This window comes from Andrena cerasifolii, chromosome 4 (assembly GCF_050908995.1).
Source record: "Andrena cerasifolii isolate SP2316 chromosome 4, iyAndCera1_principal, whole genome shotgun sequence".
NCBI classification, from domain to species: domain Eukaryota; kingdom Metazoa; phylum Arthropoda; class Insecta; order Hymenoptera; family Andrenidae; genus Andrena; species Andrena cerasifolii.
The window spans coordinates 12547771-12563590 of record NC_135121.1 but is presented as its reverse complement, the minus strand read 5'-3'; the positions used below and the strand labels follow the sequence as shown (position 1 = coordinate 12563590).

The window sequence follows — 15820 nt, the reverse complement described above, 5'->3', positions numbered from 1 at the left end:
TGCAAGACGTAGGAGCTGTGGATACGTACAGTGGCGGACGAAAGAAAGTTTACAAATTTTAAAATCGCATAACTTTTTTTAGAACTGGTCCAAACGACAGGAGTTTTTTTGAGAAGCTAGAAGGATTAGTTTGCTAAGACGTGTTTCGTTGTTTTGAAAAAAATGCGATTGGTCACAAAAGCAAAAAAAAATAGTAAATGTCGTTTTTTAAACTCTTTTTTTGTGAGCCTGTAATGAAAATTTAAAAAAAAAAACCGTTTGTAGATTGAAGTAAGTTGTATACGTGCCTAAAATTTGATGAAAATCGGTTAACGTAATAAGAACAGTCGAATAAGGTCGAAAGTCGCGAAATTCCAAAAAACAGCTTCTCAAAAAAAAACTCATGTCGTTTGGGCCAATTCTAAAAACGTTATGCGATTTTAAAAGTTGTAAACTTTCTTTCATCCGACACTATATGTTCCTTGTTTCAACGTGTTGGCTGGGGAAGCGAGGTAAATCGTCGAGAATAGTTTATACCGCATTCCACTTAAGAGTAGACTCGTTCCGGACAGGGAGATACTGTTGATTGGTAGGAAACCGGCAGGGAAAGAGCTACGACCAATCGCATCAGATCTGTGGGAGCTGCGCAGATCGGTCGGGGCATAGGTATACTCTTAGATGGAATGGTATATAGTGTAGTGTTTTTAAACGTGGGGTATGTGGTAAAAGTTGTAGGGGTACACCGCGAGAGCTCAGAAGTAGTTGAATCTAGTAACTGAGAGATAGATAGTAGCATCCTGTGTTCCGAGGGAATGTTGAATTGTTTATATCATTCTTTGTGTTTATCGATATATGTAATTTATGAATACACAATTTTATGTATATATAGATATAATATTTATTATGCAATAAAATTTTGCCCAACAAATCAAATTATATTTCGATCACTAACGCCACTATTTATTTTATTAACTTAATCAGGGGGAAACATATTGAACTATAAAGAATTAAGACAAATTTTTACAATTTTTACAATTCGAGGTGTTATATCTCGAATTCTATATATTTATATTCGAGATATAACACCCCGAATTTAAATAATTAATAAAATATGATACAATCAAGCAATTGGAAATTGAAATAAATTCAATTGAAATATTATAAATATTAATAAAATTAAAAATCTCATAAAAACAAATCTTAAATATTCAGCTATGAAAATTAAAATAAACGGCATTCCAAAATATTCAGTACTATACCCAGAAATATACAAAAGTGAAACGTCTGTTTGTTTGTCGGTTTGTTCTTGTTTCACGCCTAAGCGGCTAAATGGATTTCTATGAAAGTTTGAGTATACGTTACATACATCCTAGATTACATTATAGCCTATTTTGTAGGCTCTTTTATTTTGGAAACATCATAAATAATTCCCAGCAGGTACCGGGTAACGGGTCACCTAGTACAATATTTATTTTATTTTATTCCCATTGTTATACTACAACTATAGCTTTATCCATCCAAACAAGGGGCACGCCAGTTATATACCTACACACTTCCAGAGGGTACGCGAAGCACAAAAGGTTGGGAAACACTGGTTTAGTGAATTAGTTTGTAAATGACGTAGACCAGCTGGGGGTCTGAAGTGCTCTGAATGACTCAGTTCTAAGGATAAGAAAATCGAACAATGTTCGTTACACCTTTTGTGTGACACTATCTACGCCGCTCTTTCGTCTCCGTCCAGTCACGAGCTCGATCGTTCCGAGCGATCGCACAAAATCCACTTTCCATCGCAACCGGGGTTCCGTTCTAAAAATAAGTTCCAATTCACTGGAACAACGAGACGGGATTTGCGACACATCGCCGCGACCCATGCGGGTCCCGCTTCACCCGTCCTCACTTTGGCAACTCGCGCTGAATGACGGACGATCGCGGAATGACTAATGCTCGTCTCAATGAACCACCTCTGATACAGTTTCATTCCTATCTGAATAAAGGGACCCCTCAATACGCGAGTTAAACCTAGCAGACATAACGCGATTGAAATTCAAGCCCCGACCCCTCAAAATGGCCCCGTCGATCCAGATACATACCGATTCGCGCCGAAACACCGCGCTCCGCAGGGAAACTACGTTCGAATATCACGGTTTCTCGATTTTGCAATGGCCCAGCCGCGACACGTGCCTCCGTAAATCGTTCCTTTCATGGACCGCGGCCTTGATCGACTCCGCGATCGCTAAAGCGAACGAGGAAATGGGACCTGGTTGCTACGATTCCAGCCGAGCGTCTTTGGAGAACGCTCGTTTGCGAAACGGCCGAACGACGAGCGTCATAAATGTTTCAGATGGGGCGATCGGCGCATCCTTGGGGGATCACGACGGCACGGGCGTCCAGTGGAAACGTACAGGGGGGCCGAGGGCAGCCTTGGAAAAAGCGCATGACTCCTCGCGCGTTGCGAATGATCGTCTTGCCGAAAAATGGTACTGCCAGAATGTTGAGTTGCGACGTTGGGCATCTGGACGTGGAGGGGGGTCGTTAGAATACTAATCGGTGATTAACGAGCGGAGCTACGACGACCTATCTTATCCGCCTATGCACACATGATGTTTTGCGTGCTCCTTAATTATTGCCTCGATACGAGGAATTCCGAGGGACAAATGGGTAGGCAGAATTGAAATCGCTGTTTGAATAGGGCAAAATACTGACGGGGACCCTAACTGTACTTTTGGGGGACGGGTGGAGTTGCCAACTCTCTTTCGGGGAAATATAGTACTTTAGGGCCAAATGTGGTGAAACATGTAGTACGTTGTAAAAAAATATAGTACTTTTCAGAGGGAAGTGGTACGAAATCAAACTACAGTGGCCCACAGCCATAATCGTATACTATTTAAAATCGCATAACTTTTTTAAAATTAATTTGAACGATTTGAGTTTTTTTTAGAAGCTGGAAGGATTAGTTTGCTAAGTGACGCGATTCGTCGTTTTGAAAGAAATGTACTTGGTCGGAATAGCAAAAAGAAATAGAAAAGGTCGTTTTTTCAACTTTTTGGTGAGCCTGTAATGGAAATTCAAAAAACCCGTTTGTAGATTGAAGTTGTATATGTGTCTAAAATTTCATCAAAATCGGTTAACGTTGCTCTGAGCTATGAAAGCTTAAAAATCGCAGAATAAGGTTGAGAATCGCGGAAATTCCCAAAATCAGCGTTTTTAATTTCAGTACAGGCTCACAAAAAAAGTTGAAAAACGACCTTTCTATTTTTTTTTTTTTTGCTATTCCGACCAAGTGCATTTTTTTCAAAATGACGAATCACGTCACTTAGCAAACTAATCCTTCTAGCTTCTAAAAAAACTCAAGTCGTTTGGATTAATTTTAAAAAAGTTATGCGATTTTAAAGATTGTACGATTATGGTTGTGAGCCACTGTACATTAAAACATCTTAATTTTTAAATGTATATTTTTTGTGCATTTTGCGTTATTAATTAACTTATTCCCTGTAACAACTATATCAAAGTTTTGATTGCACTGAAAGTCCAAATTAACATTTATAAGGAGCACATTTTATGAGATAGACTAGCTCTGTTTTTATCATCCAGCCACTTCATATTTATTATAGAAATAATCCTCCGTGAGGAATTCCTCCTCGTAGAATAAAATAAAAAGTAAAAGTTGTATAATTTTATCGATGTATCGGAAATATAGTATTTTTACATACTATATATTTTTCTAACAGTACACTAGACAAAAATATAGTACAGTACGGGCAAACTGAAAGCAGGCGATGAATAGATGAATGGAGAATGTTGAACATCTCTCCGAGCGAGCCGCCGGTGTTGTTACAATAAAGTAACTTGATGTTTAACTCCTTTCATTCGGTTAATTGTCGAGCCAAACGACTGCAAATCGAGGTCACGCTACACCCATACACGTGCCCCGCATGTTAATGACTTGTTTGTTTATCTTCCTTTTTTTTCCTCGACTTCGGTAGCAAAGGAATGATAAACAAGTGCTAATATGTATCAACAGAATGTATAAACGAGCTAAGTTACAAGGGTATACTTTATGCATACGCGAAACCCTGGGAAGAAACCACCCGTGCGGAAATCCCATAGTGGCATTCGTTAAGCATTGCACCGAACGCGCATAGGCGTCCGCCGCACGCAACTGTTTAGCGAAAACGCTTGTAAGCGCTCGGAGAATTTTAATCGTCCCTATGCAACGCTAAGTGACCTGAATATGCCTCGAGATGGCCCTGACGGGGCGCTGGAGGAGCACACGTTCAGATCGCGTGATTCCCCGAAGGGACGAACAACCTGTTAATGGGCCTGTATGGGAGTAATTTGGAAAAGAAAGTTTCCAGAAGGTCGGGACGTCATTGCCCGTCCAGCGTGCATACAGAGCGATCCTTTCCAAGTATGCGTGTCACCATATCTCGTGCAAGGGAAGAGGAGGCGTCCATACATGTTTCGCCCGAAGCAGAGAGAGTTCTCCCTTCTTTTCGCGTATACTTGCATCACGCGTTACCACGGTAATTACAGATTAGCGTATCGTCACTCCCGGCGTGACATTTAATTATGAACACACTCGTTAAACGCTGGAACGCACACGTAAAAGTGCACTCTTCTCCCGTCACCACAGCCGAGATACGATAAGCGTTGCTCTTTGTATTGCAATCGTTAAGAAACAATTGAATCGTTCATCGATCGATAAAAATTGATTTATTCGTTGGGACCCCGTTAAGCAGCCCACAAAAAAAGTATTCCTGGAAGAAAGGATACAGGCCGAGCTTTAGTATACATATGGCGAAATTGCGTCGAGGTCTTTATCTCCGTGGTATCTGATTATGCGACCAAATTAACATATGTACACGACGCGCGTAACGCCGTCACGCTCCGGATTTATCTGAATTTCAGTAGCTTCGAGAAAACTACTACTCTTTGCGACACACCTGCAAAGAAACGCCTACCGCGCGCGCGTGCACGGGTCCCTGCCCGAAATTCTTAGAAGTCCCGAGCGCCGAAAAGGTATACACGGCCGCTGGGTACAGTTGCTTTCTATCCTGCGCAAGGTTTTTAGGTTATGGCGGCGGTTACACAGCGGCTCGGCCCATCGCTCGGAGGAGCGCGTTTCGGCGTTGGCGTTAGAATGAGCGCAGAGCGAGGAGAGGAAAAAAGCGAGAAAAACAAGTACAGAGTACGATTGGCCACGGTGCATTCTTGTTTGTCATGCGGGCATACGCGGCAAAAGCGGAGCTCGCTCTTTGGCCTTAGAATGGAATTATCCCAAAGGAACTCGGTATCGCGAGGACATCTGTGTCAAATGCAATGACGGGACTGTCTCGCGTGCATCCATCACCATTCGAATGGCGCCCCGTTCCGAAGAAAGAAAAGAGAGATCGCTCGTGGCGTTACTAATATAACACGGACTTGACAAAGTATGTACACGGCGCTGGAAGCGATTCGGCGATTTATCGCCGCATTTCCCCGGGCACGCAAGTTACGGTATTTTTCCTTCCCCGTGTCACGCACACGCGGAAACGCGTAGCTGAAGAGCGAGCGGAGAGAGACCGAATTACATATTAGAAAGAAGAGGCATAAGAGAGATCGTCGTGTAATACGGGGAGGGGGGAGAGAGCGAGGGGGGAATAGAAAACAGCGATTGGGGAAAGAGAGACGCAGGGAGCGTTAGAGTAACGAGGAGATAGCGATAGAGAGAGAGAGAGGGATATAGAGAGCCATCCACTCGGAGGAAACGCGATTGCGTCAAATACGCACTCACTCGCTCACGCATATATATATATACATATATATATATATATGAGACGCACGACATGCGCGCGCGCGGAACGCAGAACTTGTTTCTTGGTGGTGCCAGTGAATTCTGGAGGACCCAAACAATGTCGAGGAACGATCACGCTAATTAGATAACGTGGAATATCGTACGCAATGGGACGCTCGAAGTTACGGCGGAAAATCATGAGAAACGCAACGCAGTACGCGGCACAACGTCCATACGGGCGCGCTGAGCTTGCGAACTCGCGAGGCACTATTCACTCACCTTCTTTTCTCCTTGTGCTTCTTCTCCTTCTTCTGTGGCTCCATGGCGAAGCGGAAATCTCCGTGGAAAGGTTTCGAGACGGTACCACACCGCGAGACACTCTCGGTCACTGCCAAGGAACGTATCCAGCGTGTACCCTCCGCCTTGCCTCGTCACGATAATTCCCGTTCCTGAGTTTGTTGTCTCTGTCTCCCGTACTTTGCTCGCGCGGGCTAGCGCGCGGTCTCTTTCTCGCACTTTATCGAAATCGATGCACCAACATACGGTCTCGGCCACTACGCGGTACCGCGACGTCGCATCTGTTCACTTCGGCTCTGCTGCGACCGTTTCGGGACGAAAACACATCGTTCTGCCTACCGACGTCCGTACGAAGTACGCTTCGCGAACGCCAAACTCATGGTGTGACGACGAAAACGATGGTGAACGGCTGGTAGTGGTAGTGCGACTAGTTTACGATGGTAGTGGTGGTAAACGACTCGCGGCGAGTTGGCGGGGTTGTATACACGAGACCGAGCGTCCGAAGAAGGGGGACCCGCCGCGACGTCACGCCGCTTTCGTTCAATCTGCCCCGCAGTTACCGCCATCGAACGGCCGTGACGTCAACCAGCTCGTCCACCGACGAACAAGTAGGACGTTTCAACACCCGATAACGCAACAACAGGAAAAAATTATCTTTCCCATTCAAACTGCGTGGCATAGTGCCGCAGAAAAAAAAGCTTCGTCCGTCGAGTCGAACAAGTATTTATTGATCAAGGCGCGCGATGTTACGTGCGTACAAACTAATCGAATTCGTGGAGACGCGAATAATCGTCTTAAGGCGGAACAACACCTTGAAGCCCGGAGAAAAGTGCAATTTTTTTTAATTTTTTGTTAGACACCCATACTTCGTAGGAAAGTCATTAGATATGGGGTTTAAATGTGCATGTAGTGGACAGTATTTTAGAATTTTTGTGTGACAAAATATAGTTTTAATCAAGTTATAGAGGTCGCCGCCGTAGAGCGCGACGCGTCGAATACGATCTGATGGTTTCCCACTTTATTCACGTCGCGTTCATCTGAGAAAAAAAAGGAGAGCATTTTTTTAATCTATATTAATATAGTTACAGTTAAACGTACCGAAATTTAATTACAATAATTTTTGGAGAAATGGCGGTGCTTAAAGGGGAAAGTTTAAGGAAAAAATCCATATATTTTGGGGTGGAAAAAATAGTAAAAATAATTTATTTTTAATTTCCGTACGCTTAACTGTAAGTATATTAATATAGATTAAAAAAACGCTCTCCTCTTTTTTCTCAGATGAACGCGACCTCTATAACTTTAAAACTGTATATTTTGTCACACAAAAATTCTAAATACTGTCCACTACATGCCCGTTTATACCCCATATCAATGACTTTCCTACGAAGCATGGATATCTAACTAAAAATTCAAGACAATTGCATTTCTTTCCGGACTTCAAGGTGTTGTTCCTCCTTAAGGGCGGCTAGCAATCCTAACGCAAACATTGTCTCTCACGACGTTGCGGAAGGTGATGAATGATGTACATAGCGGTAGAACAATATTTATGAATACTTTATTTTCTTCGAACATGCTTTTCCACACAACCTATTCCTTGCAAGGACTACAGAGATCCTGTCGTAAGTCCCGGTAAAAATTTCATCTAGGTGACTCGCAATGCGACTGCACTGCATTGTTATTTGCTCATCCACGAAATAACAAATGTTCAATTGACGTTTGTTCGTTCCAGCTCGTTTTTGCTGCTCGGAGCGTCCGACCTTTCTTCCCTTTTCGATTCTAACGGACCTCTTGTGCTGGAGACTTTATCAGCTGCATGCGGATCTTTATCGTTCTGGTTACTCGGATCCATGTCCTCCTCGAAATCGTCTAGGTTCGAGTCTTTGTGCCCGTACAGCGCTGGGTACTGGGTCATGCACACCTGCATTGTTTTAAACGCTTCGTAGCAGTCCGAACCTTTCGGGTCTGCGGTGGAATAGTGGAAGCAAGAGAAAGCTTCCCTGAATTCCAAGCCGCACGGTCCAGTGGCCATGCCACCGAGGCAAGGGCAATTCCAGTTGATATCGCCATTGGGTAACAAGAGACCGGGGCTCGGCTCTGGCTCTGGAAGATCTATTTTACTAGGTGTCGCGTGGTCCTCTTTCGACGCAAATATTATCGTGTCTTTACCCTCCTTACGAATTAGTGGCATAATCGATCGATTCATACAAACATACAAAAAATGTATGACCTCTCCCTCGGGAATAAAAGGCACAAACGAATTACACTAAATTTTCCCCTAAGCTCGACTTGCTCCACGGCTTTATAAATTTAATGCTGATAATTTCTGCTATCAGCGGTAAACGATAATAAATTAGGCGAGGTACAGTGGATAATATACGTGCACTGTTCACCTTCGTATCTCTCGGCTAGAGTTAAGGCTGCCCTTAAACGTACGTAGCAGTCGTCTGCGCACCGCAGAACGAATCTGTGCTCCTTCGGATCGTACCTCAGAATATCGACGGTACGCTTGGCTCCCTCTTCGCCGAATAATTGTCTTAGGGATTGAAGGATGTTCTTCTTTAAATAGACGTCCGATATGTCGGTATTCGGTTTCTGTGGCAGCTCTCTGGAAACAACGGATTAATGTATCCCACCTTACAAGCTTATCTCGCTATCGCGTCGTAAGAGCACGGCAATACTTTCGATCGATCCGACGATTACTTTTCTAACGGATAAGAGACGTAATGATCGCAGCCATTTACGAAATTACCGGCGAAACAAGTGACAACTAGCGTGAACGAAATGCAGCGTACAATGTTCGGAAATGAAGAACCATTTCATCAGATTACGAATCGAGCAATGACTAAGATGGAATGATAATATCGTCTATCATGAACCGTCGATTTAAGTCCCAGAGGAAACGAAAGTTGTCATCTGCGATTCGGACGGATAACGATGATTCAATCGGGCAAATATTCGCCGATCCTTTTTCGCTTCGAATTTAACCTATATCGGGCCTTCGCTGAATGTAGGTTAGGTTACATGTGCGCGGATAGGGATGTTTAAAAGTGATTGAATGTACTAACAGAGAAACGTCTAAGTAATACATAGTACACAGAACGCTGACTCGCGACTCACATTTAATAGTTAAGAACTTAAAACTGCACTTATCGTCGAACTTTAACGCAATGCACTTTGCGGCGTTTCATTCATGCCTTCATGATGGAAAAAGCAGACAACAGCTACTACGACGAACAGATGGCGCTGCGATCGTTCGTCGTCGCGATCTTTAACTCGAGCTACTCTGATTACCGAACTATACTTTTAATCAGCAATAATAATCGAGTCGCTCTATCAGTAAACATAAATTGTTCGTCTTCACCGAATTATTATCTACAAAATTCATAAAGCCAAGTTCTCAACGAATTGCATAGAGTTGCTGCCGCCCAATACGATCGCTGCATTTCTAGGAAGTATTTTAACACTGGAGCTAGTTACAAAACGGAACATACGAATTTGAAGCGGTCAACGATCCAGCCTTTACCCTGCCGAAATCCTGCAGGACCAGGGCGGACAAGCGGCTTATCGACGTAATCCCGAAACTTATTATGCGTCGGTGGATAATCGACAGTCATTATTCTTCCACAATAGTGACAGCTGTACATTCGGGCCTTTAATTTATGCTCCTTCCGACCGCTCCTAAAATCGTGCCAAAGGGATTCCCTTTCACGGAACCGTTTCCCCTCGACCGTTCTGAAAAGTGCTGCTTTTACCTGTGTCACGATATTCCTACGCGATCGTATCGCCGAAAGCAGCGAGTGCGGACGGGGAAACAGTGGAAAGAACTAATTGCACGGAGTTCGGGACTTCGTTTCGAGTCGATGCGAAAGCGCAACCTCTTCACGCAAGGTCAATGCCAATGTCAATAGCGGGAGGTTAAAAGCCAATGCAAAAAGAAAGAGTAGCTGGAAACTTTCGCCGAAAGCACGCGTTCGGTGGGATTCCAGTGATTTCGCGGAACGGTGAGATTAATAGACTGTCTTTATTTATTCCGCTGCCGTTTATTTCCGACCCCTCTATGGAATTACATATTCGCCGTCAAAGGACCGATTGTGCATTGTGTCTTCGGCCTCTCGATATCGATTGAAACGCGAGAGAAGGACAGACAGACCCCGAATTCATTAGGATTTCGTATTCGGCCGTAATGCTCGCTTCTCTTTCGAACGTTTCGGGGGAACATCTGGCCACCTTCTCCTCTGAATGCCGACTGATTCTGACAAGCCTACGGCCGCGCTTGAGCCGTACGATCTGCGAAAGAATTGACACTTGGCTTACCTGGAGCATTATTCGAATCGCTGGCCGACTGCGAGCTCAGCGACTTGGCTCTACCCAAGACCCTTACGCTTATCCTTTTCACTGGTTCCATGTGGGTCCTGTACAGGAGGCCTGTGCATTGGCGTAACGCGGCCAGAATACCGACGGGGGCATTCTCGATCTAAAGGGCCGGGAAGAAAACTTTCTTTTCGTGGACGCTACCCAGGAAGCCCTTCCATTCATTCCGCTCGCCTATTCGCGTCACTTACCGATCGCGATTCATTATCCCGTGCAGATTCCGCGTGCAGGTCTCGGCGCAGCGGCGTAGGACGACGGGGGCCTCCAGCAAACCGTCCGGCGCCGTGAAAGCACGTTCCCAGAATCGCGCACCCTCGCGCGTTTTGCGTGGACTCGCCAAGTGTCTCGCGAGAATTTGTCAATAGAGAAAAAAAAAAAAGGACGCCGCTGTTTCGCCCGTGAGGCGGGCAAGTTAGCGAGGCCAGGCGTATACCTACCGGAGAGCGTAGCGGTGGCGTGGCAACTGGCGGCACGCTAAAAGGAAATCGCAGGGGCATGCGAAAATTTGCGGCTCGGGAATATCGACGTGCCCGCGCGCCTAGCTCCGCGCGTACCATCGCCGCGCTCGGAGATGCAATCGAACCGGACTTCTTTCATTTAAGGAGGCGATCGATGACGCGACGGTTGAAACTGACGCGCGCGCGTGCACCGCGAGCTGGGCTTCGATTCCGTGGCCACGTGAATCCGTTTGACAGCGCAGCCAGAAGACGCTCGGAGCCCGGAGGGGGGGGGGGGGGGGCATGAATCTTCCACGCGACGATTTCTATTTTCTCGGATGCACGCTCGGCCGCGCTGTCGCCGCGTCGCGCTCTTCGCTGAAATTTACGACCTCGTGCTTCCGTGCGGGCAGATAAAACTCGCGACTTCGGCGTTCCCACGAAAATCTAAGCGGAGCCGCCGCTCCGCCGTGCCGTCGCGCATGGCGTGCCGGTAACTATACGGAAAATTCGAGCCAAATCGGTAACAGGAGCCGCCTGCGCGGCTACCCTCGTGGGAAGGGAATTCTCCGAAGGCCGGCGAGGAGGCTCGCGCGCACGTCCGCGCGCGCGGGGCAGGCCCGTAATTCCCGAGGCAACTATAATTCCATATATCGAGCCCGGCTTGCGAGAGCGTGTCATCGAATACAATAGAAGACTAATGACGTCACGGCAACTATACTACGGGAAGCGGCGCGTTCGCCGGAATATCATGAATAACAAAGAATCGTAGAGTCATCGTGTTTGCGCCGGGTCGCGGCGCGCGTTTAATCGCCGATACTTCCAGAAACCATTTCCGCGAAATGTCACCGCGCGCGCGGACGCATTATCGGCGGGGGCGGGGTGCACCGGAAAGAAACAATGGCCGTGTGCCGACCCGTAGGAATTTTAAATAGAATGGAACGTCGCGACGCGGGGGGAAAAAAAAAGGAGCGCAACGCGACGGCACAAAAGCTGAAATGGCACCAGGAAGCGCGGTTCCTGCGTTTCATTGTGCGCCCGTGGACCGCGCACGTCCGCGCGCGGGCTTATCCAGTTCGAATCGGGGAGGTGCGTCACACGTTGGGAGGTTCCAAAGGGCTGGGGCCATTTTTGATCAATTTCAAAGCGAACCGAGTGTGAACGATTTAAGGTCGAAGCTGACGTTCCCGGGGGATTTTGAAGCATTTCGCAGACCTTGCTGGCGGTCTTACCGAGAAGGGGTTGCGGAATAAATGGATATAAGTACTACGTTCCGTCGTCCTAGGAGCGCGACTGCCGTCACGCGTAATTTATTTGACGCGTGGATTACGCAATCGGCGGAATAAGGAAAACGGAAGAGGCAGCGTCGCAACGAAAATAAAAGGAGTCCCGGTGATCATTAAACTGCGGGTACGCACGGCGCGGAGCCGGGTGGACTGGTTCTCCTTGGCGATACGCACGCGTCATATTGCCGTTAGTAAAATCTGTCGATTCAAGTTCACTGAAAATCACTGTTACAGCCGCCTCGCCTCTCCCTCCCGTTTCCCCTCCAGCCCATCGATAGGAGAGGCACAGGCCTGTCTTTCTTTCGTGCTCTTCGCCGAGGCGTGTGGAACCCTCCAGGAGAGATTACGCCGGCCAGACTTCTTTCTGACGAGTCCACAGCGAAAATGAACGGACACGTACCACAGCGTCGCAAGGGAAATTTTGCGATTTTACGGCCAAAACAACAAAAATAAATTTTTCAATTCGACAAAATAAATGCTGATGTTAATTGAGGAAGTAATACGAGTGTCAAATGCCACCGATTTTACTGTTAAATGTTTTAATACAAAGCTCGTATAGACTCTCAAAGAATTAGTCCTGATTTTCAAGTTGCTTCAAACGTAAAAGTGCCGAATTTTATATATTAAAATACGCTTTCAGGGTTTCACCACGAAAATGGACATAGTTCTTCAATTGACATTTGCATTAATTTAGTAAAATTAAACAATTTCATTTCTGTAGTTTTGAACATAAAATCGCAAAATTTCCCTACTGTGCATCGCGCTGGGTACTCGTTACTTTCAAAGATGTTTAAGCGAGTGAAGCTGCCGTGGATTCACACGGGGAGGAATTCAGGGGTCGAATGAAACTGTTAAAAATTTTAATTAATTATTAAATAACTGTCATTTTGTGACCTTTATCCTTCAGCTCCAAGCAAAATGTGGTAAAATGCAGTGAAATGCATGTCTACATTTTTGTGTAACTTAGTAACTTTTATTTTCTTGAACGTAGAAAAAGGTTCTAGTTAAAGAGAGACGTTTATGCCGCTGTGAAAAAAGTTGAAGTTGTGGGGTAGATAGATTCGAAATTGAGACCCTAAACCGTTCGGTGAAAATAGTTACATAAAAATCACAATGTGCTTTCCCTTCTATATTCGAAGGGTAGATAATGGGAAACAGGGAATGTCAGAAAACAGCGTTATCGAAGAAATTAACTTTTAATACTGTGGTCCATCTGTAAAGAAACGAGGTTCAATGAATTTAACTTTCTTCTTAAATAATTTCTTTTTTACATGGACGACAGAAGCTCGTGCTCAGGCAAAGAGTGGGGACGTTTCGTATTTCGTCGCAGTGCAGAGTGGACATTCCCTGCTTTTAACCAGCAAGCATACCAAATCTTCAACGTTATCTTACGGGGGTATTTTCTAGTTTACAACCCCTTGCGATTCGACAGTTCTGCAGCCCGAGTTGTCACCAACAAAATATGCTATAACTCGCAAAATCACGAAAAAGGGACATTCCCTGTTTCCCCCTTACCCTTCACTCATCTTCCTCCCAATTTCTTAAATAATACTAACTAAAAAAAAATAATAAAATAACTGTTAAAACCGAACTCTCACAGAAGAATGAAAGCGTCAATATACGAAGTTACCTTAGACCAGAAAAGAAGCAATCTAAACATCAAAAGTTCGACGAATAACTTTTATTCGTAAAGCAGTTTCATTCGGCCTCTGCCCAGGAGACGTCGATTCTTCCAGCTTGAAAACTCGCGGCGCAAAGAAGCTGCTCTGGCTACGTAGCTGAAGACGAGAAATGAATCGTGTCGAGGTTGTTTTAACATGAAATATAAATATATTTGGGTGGTATTGTACAGTCAGTGATTCGTTCGTATATACAGAATTATGTACATGCCGAACACTATATCATCCTCGAATACTCTGCGCGTAGACTCACACATGCACACACGTCTCGACGAATCGATCGGCCCCACACACGTGTCTTCGAAATAATCATCCATTCATCCGGATCCACGCATCCATCCATCCGATTCCTTGGATCCGCGAGAGAGATCACCTCGCGTCTCTCCCCATTCGCCTTATTATCATCCAGTGCTTTTATTTCCTTATTCTCGCTCCCTGCCCCCCCCCCTGCCCTGCCCCCGCCACCCACCCTCTCGAGTCGAACGGGGTATGTATTTAGCGCTCGCTTACAAATTTCACCGTTCCCATTCCTTTCTTCCTCCTCGGGATTAATTAGGACGTCTGCCGCCGGACAATTCCATTTCTCCGCGGGTTGCCTTATTGCGCTCCTTCCCTCTCGTTAGCTTCGCTCTTTTAAGTCAGCCTAAGCGGATTCTGATCGCAACGTCTCCGTCTCTCTCTTTCTCTCTCTCTCTCTCTCTCTCTCATTCTTTCTCTCTATCTTTCTCTCTATCTTTCTCTCCCTCTTTCTCTCTCTCTCTCTCATTCTCTCTCCCTCCCATCTTTATTACTATTACAGAGGCTACAGTGTTTTCCCTCGTTATCCGCGTGTTATAAACCACAACGAGGCGTCCAACTTTTTTTCCATTTTTCGCTCCCTTTTTCTTTTACTCTTAGACTTCGTGACTACAGTTTAGAGAATAAGCGTAGAAATGTATCACACTAGAGACTTGTACATTATCCTTAAATGCGTAGGTAATGTTCTTCTTACGTGTTCTTTTTTTTTTGCGGTTTTTTCTTTGCTTTCGATAATATACAATAGTAGTTTAGTCGGTTAGCTAGGCTCACCCCGCCCGCCGGGGCCGTTCGATAGCCGAGGGAGCGGGCAGGTGGGGGGGGGGGGTGGCGGCGGAGGGCGCCGTCGTCGGGGCGCCGACGGAGGAAGTCGTGGGATGTTCCGCGAGATGCGTGCACCACGGCCACGCGAGGCGACGAAGGAACGACCGCCGGAGCATTGGCGAACGACCGAGCGAGGCCGAACAACACTGACGAGCAGATAATGGCCACTCCCGAAGCAATTGGAAACGTTGGCTAATCAGCGGAACCGAGGGAAAAGAGATTCCTCGCCGGCCGTAAACGGCTTTGCGCCGGTCTGCTTCCCGTCGCGCGGCGGCGGCCCCGAAATTCTTTCCCCGCGTAGTACCTTTCCACCGCTGACGACGCCCGCCGCAGAGATCGTTAGCGGCGGGGCCGTTTCCTCGGGGAATCTGTTTACCCAAGCACTGACTGCGCGCTATTCCTTTCCGCGACTCGGTGGATATTTCTCGCTGGCGCTGCGAGCTTCGTCGTTGGGAAAGAATTTCAGCAAGGACACCCGCACCTGGATGCTTCGAATAATGGTAACCGGAGCCGCGGCGAGCTCCGAGGCCCCTAAGATTCAGGCCCTAAATCAACGAATAGGTTCGGGAGCTTGAGGAGCCGGACAGCAGGTGCAGGTCCCGCTGGAAAAACCTGCCACCCGATAATGCCCGGACGCATCGGGGATCTGCCCCCAGAAGCTTGTTTTTACAACTGTCCCCTTTTCTCCGCCGCGACCGAAAAACCTCCGGCGAGCGACAGCCGATGAGAGATTGGTCCCGCAATGCGTCCGGGCTGTTGTAAGCTTTCGCGGCGCAGTCCCGTCAGCTCGTTTCATTGGTTTCGCCAACGATAAGCGACGATTTCAAGGAGACGTTGCCACACCGACACGCGGGGAACAACGGTTCGCCAGTGACCGCG

The 15820-nt window shown here is 46.4% G+C and overlaps 2 protein-coding genes and 1 long non-coding RNA gene across 5 annotated transcripts in view; all 3 read right to left on the bottom strand.

Annotated features, from left to right (window-relative positions):
- The window catches only part of Sima (HIF-1 transcription factor component sima), a 53175-nt gene extending 46655 nt beyond the window's left edge, over positions 1-6520 (bottom strand). The window contains exon 1 of one of the 2 annotated variants that reach the window (XM_076811096.1): positions 6032-6520. In XM_076811096.1, coding sequence (XP_076667211.1) covers positions 6032-6075 — 44 coding nt within the window. In that variant the 5' untranslated portion in view covers positions 6076-6520. The remainder of the gene's footprint in view (positions 1-6031) is intronic. The other variant, XM_076811095.1, reaches the window with a different exon arrangement.
- A 1062-nt stretch (positions 6521-7582) lies between these two features.
- Positions 7583-8361, bottom strand: LOC143367682 (mitochondrial intermembrane space import and assembly protein 40-B). The gene has a single exon (XM_076809755.1). The coding sequence runs from the start codon at positions 8250-8252 to the stop codon at positions 7755-7757; it is 498 nt and encodes a 165-aa protein (XP_076665870.1). The 5' UTR covers positions 8253-8361; the 3' UTR covers positions 7583-7754.
- Positions 8362-8512: 151 nt separating this feature from the next.
- Positions 8513-11953, bottom strand: LOC143367683 (uncharacterized). 2 transcript variants are annotated; one of them, XR_013085075.1, is made up of 3 exons: positions 10612-11953; positions 9167-10523; positions 8513-8654 (listed from the first exon to the last, which is right to left on the bottom strand). It is a non-coding gene; the product is annotated as an uncharacterized LOC143367683 (long non-coding RNA). The 2 variants fall into 2 exon arrangements; XR_013085076.1 differs by having other exon boundaries at positions 9167-10336; positions 10612-11947.
- Positions 11954-15820: the final 3867 nt, after the last annotated feature.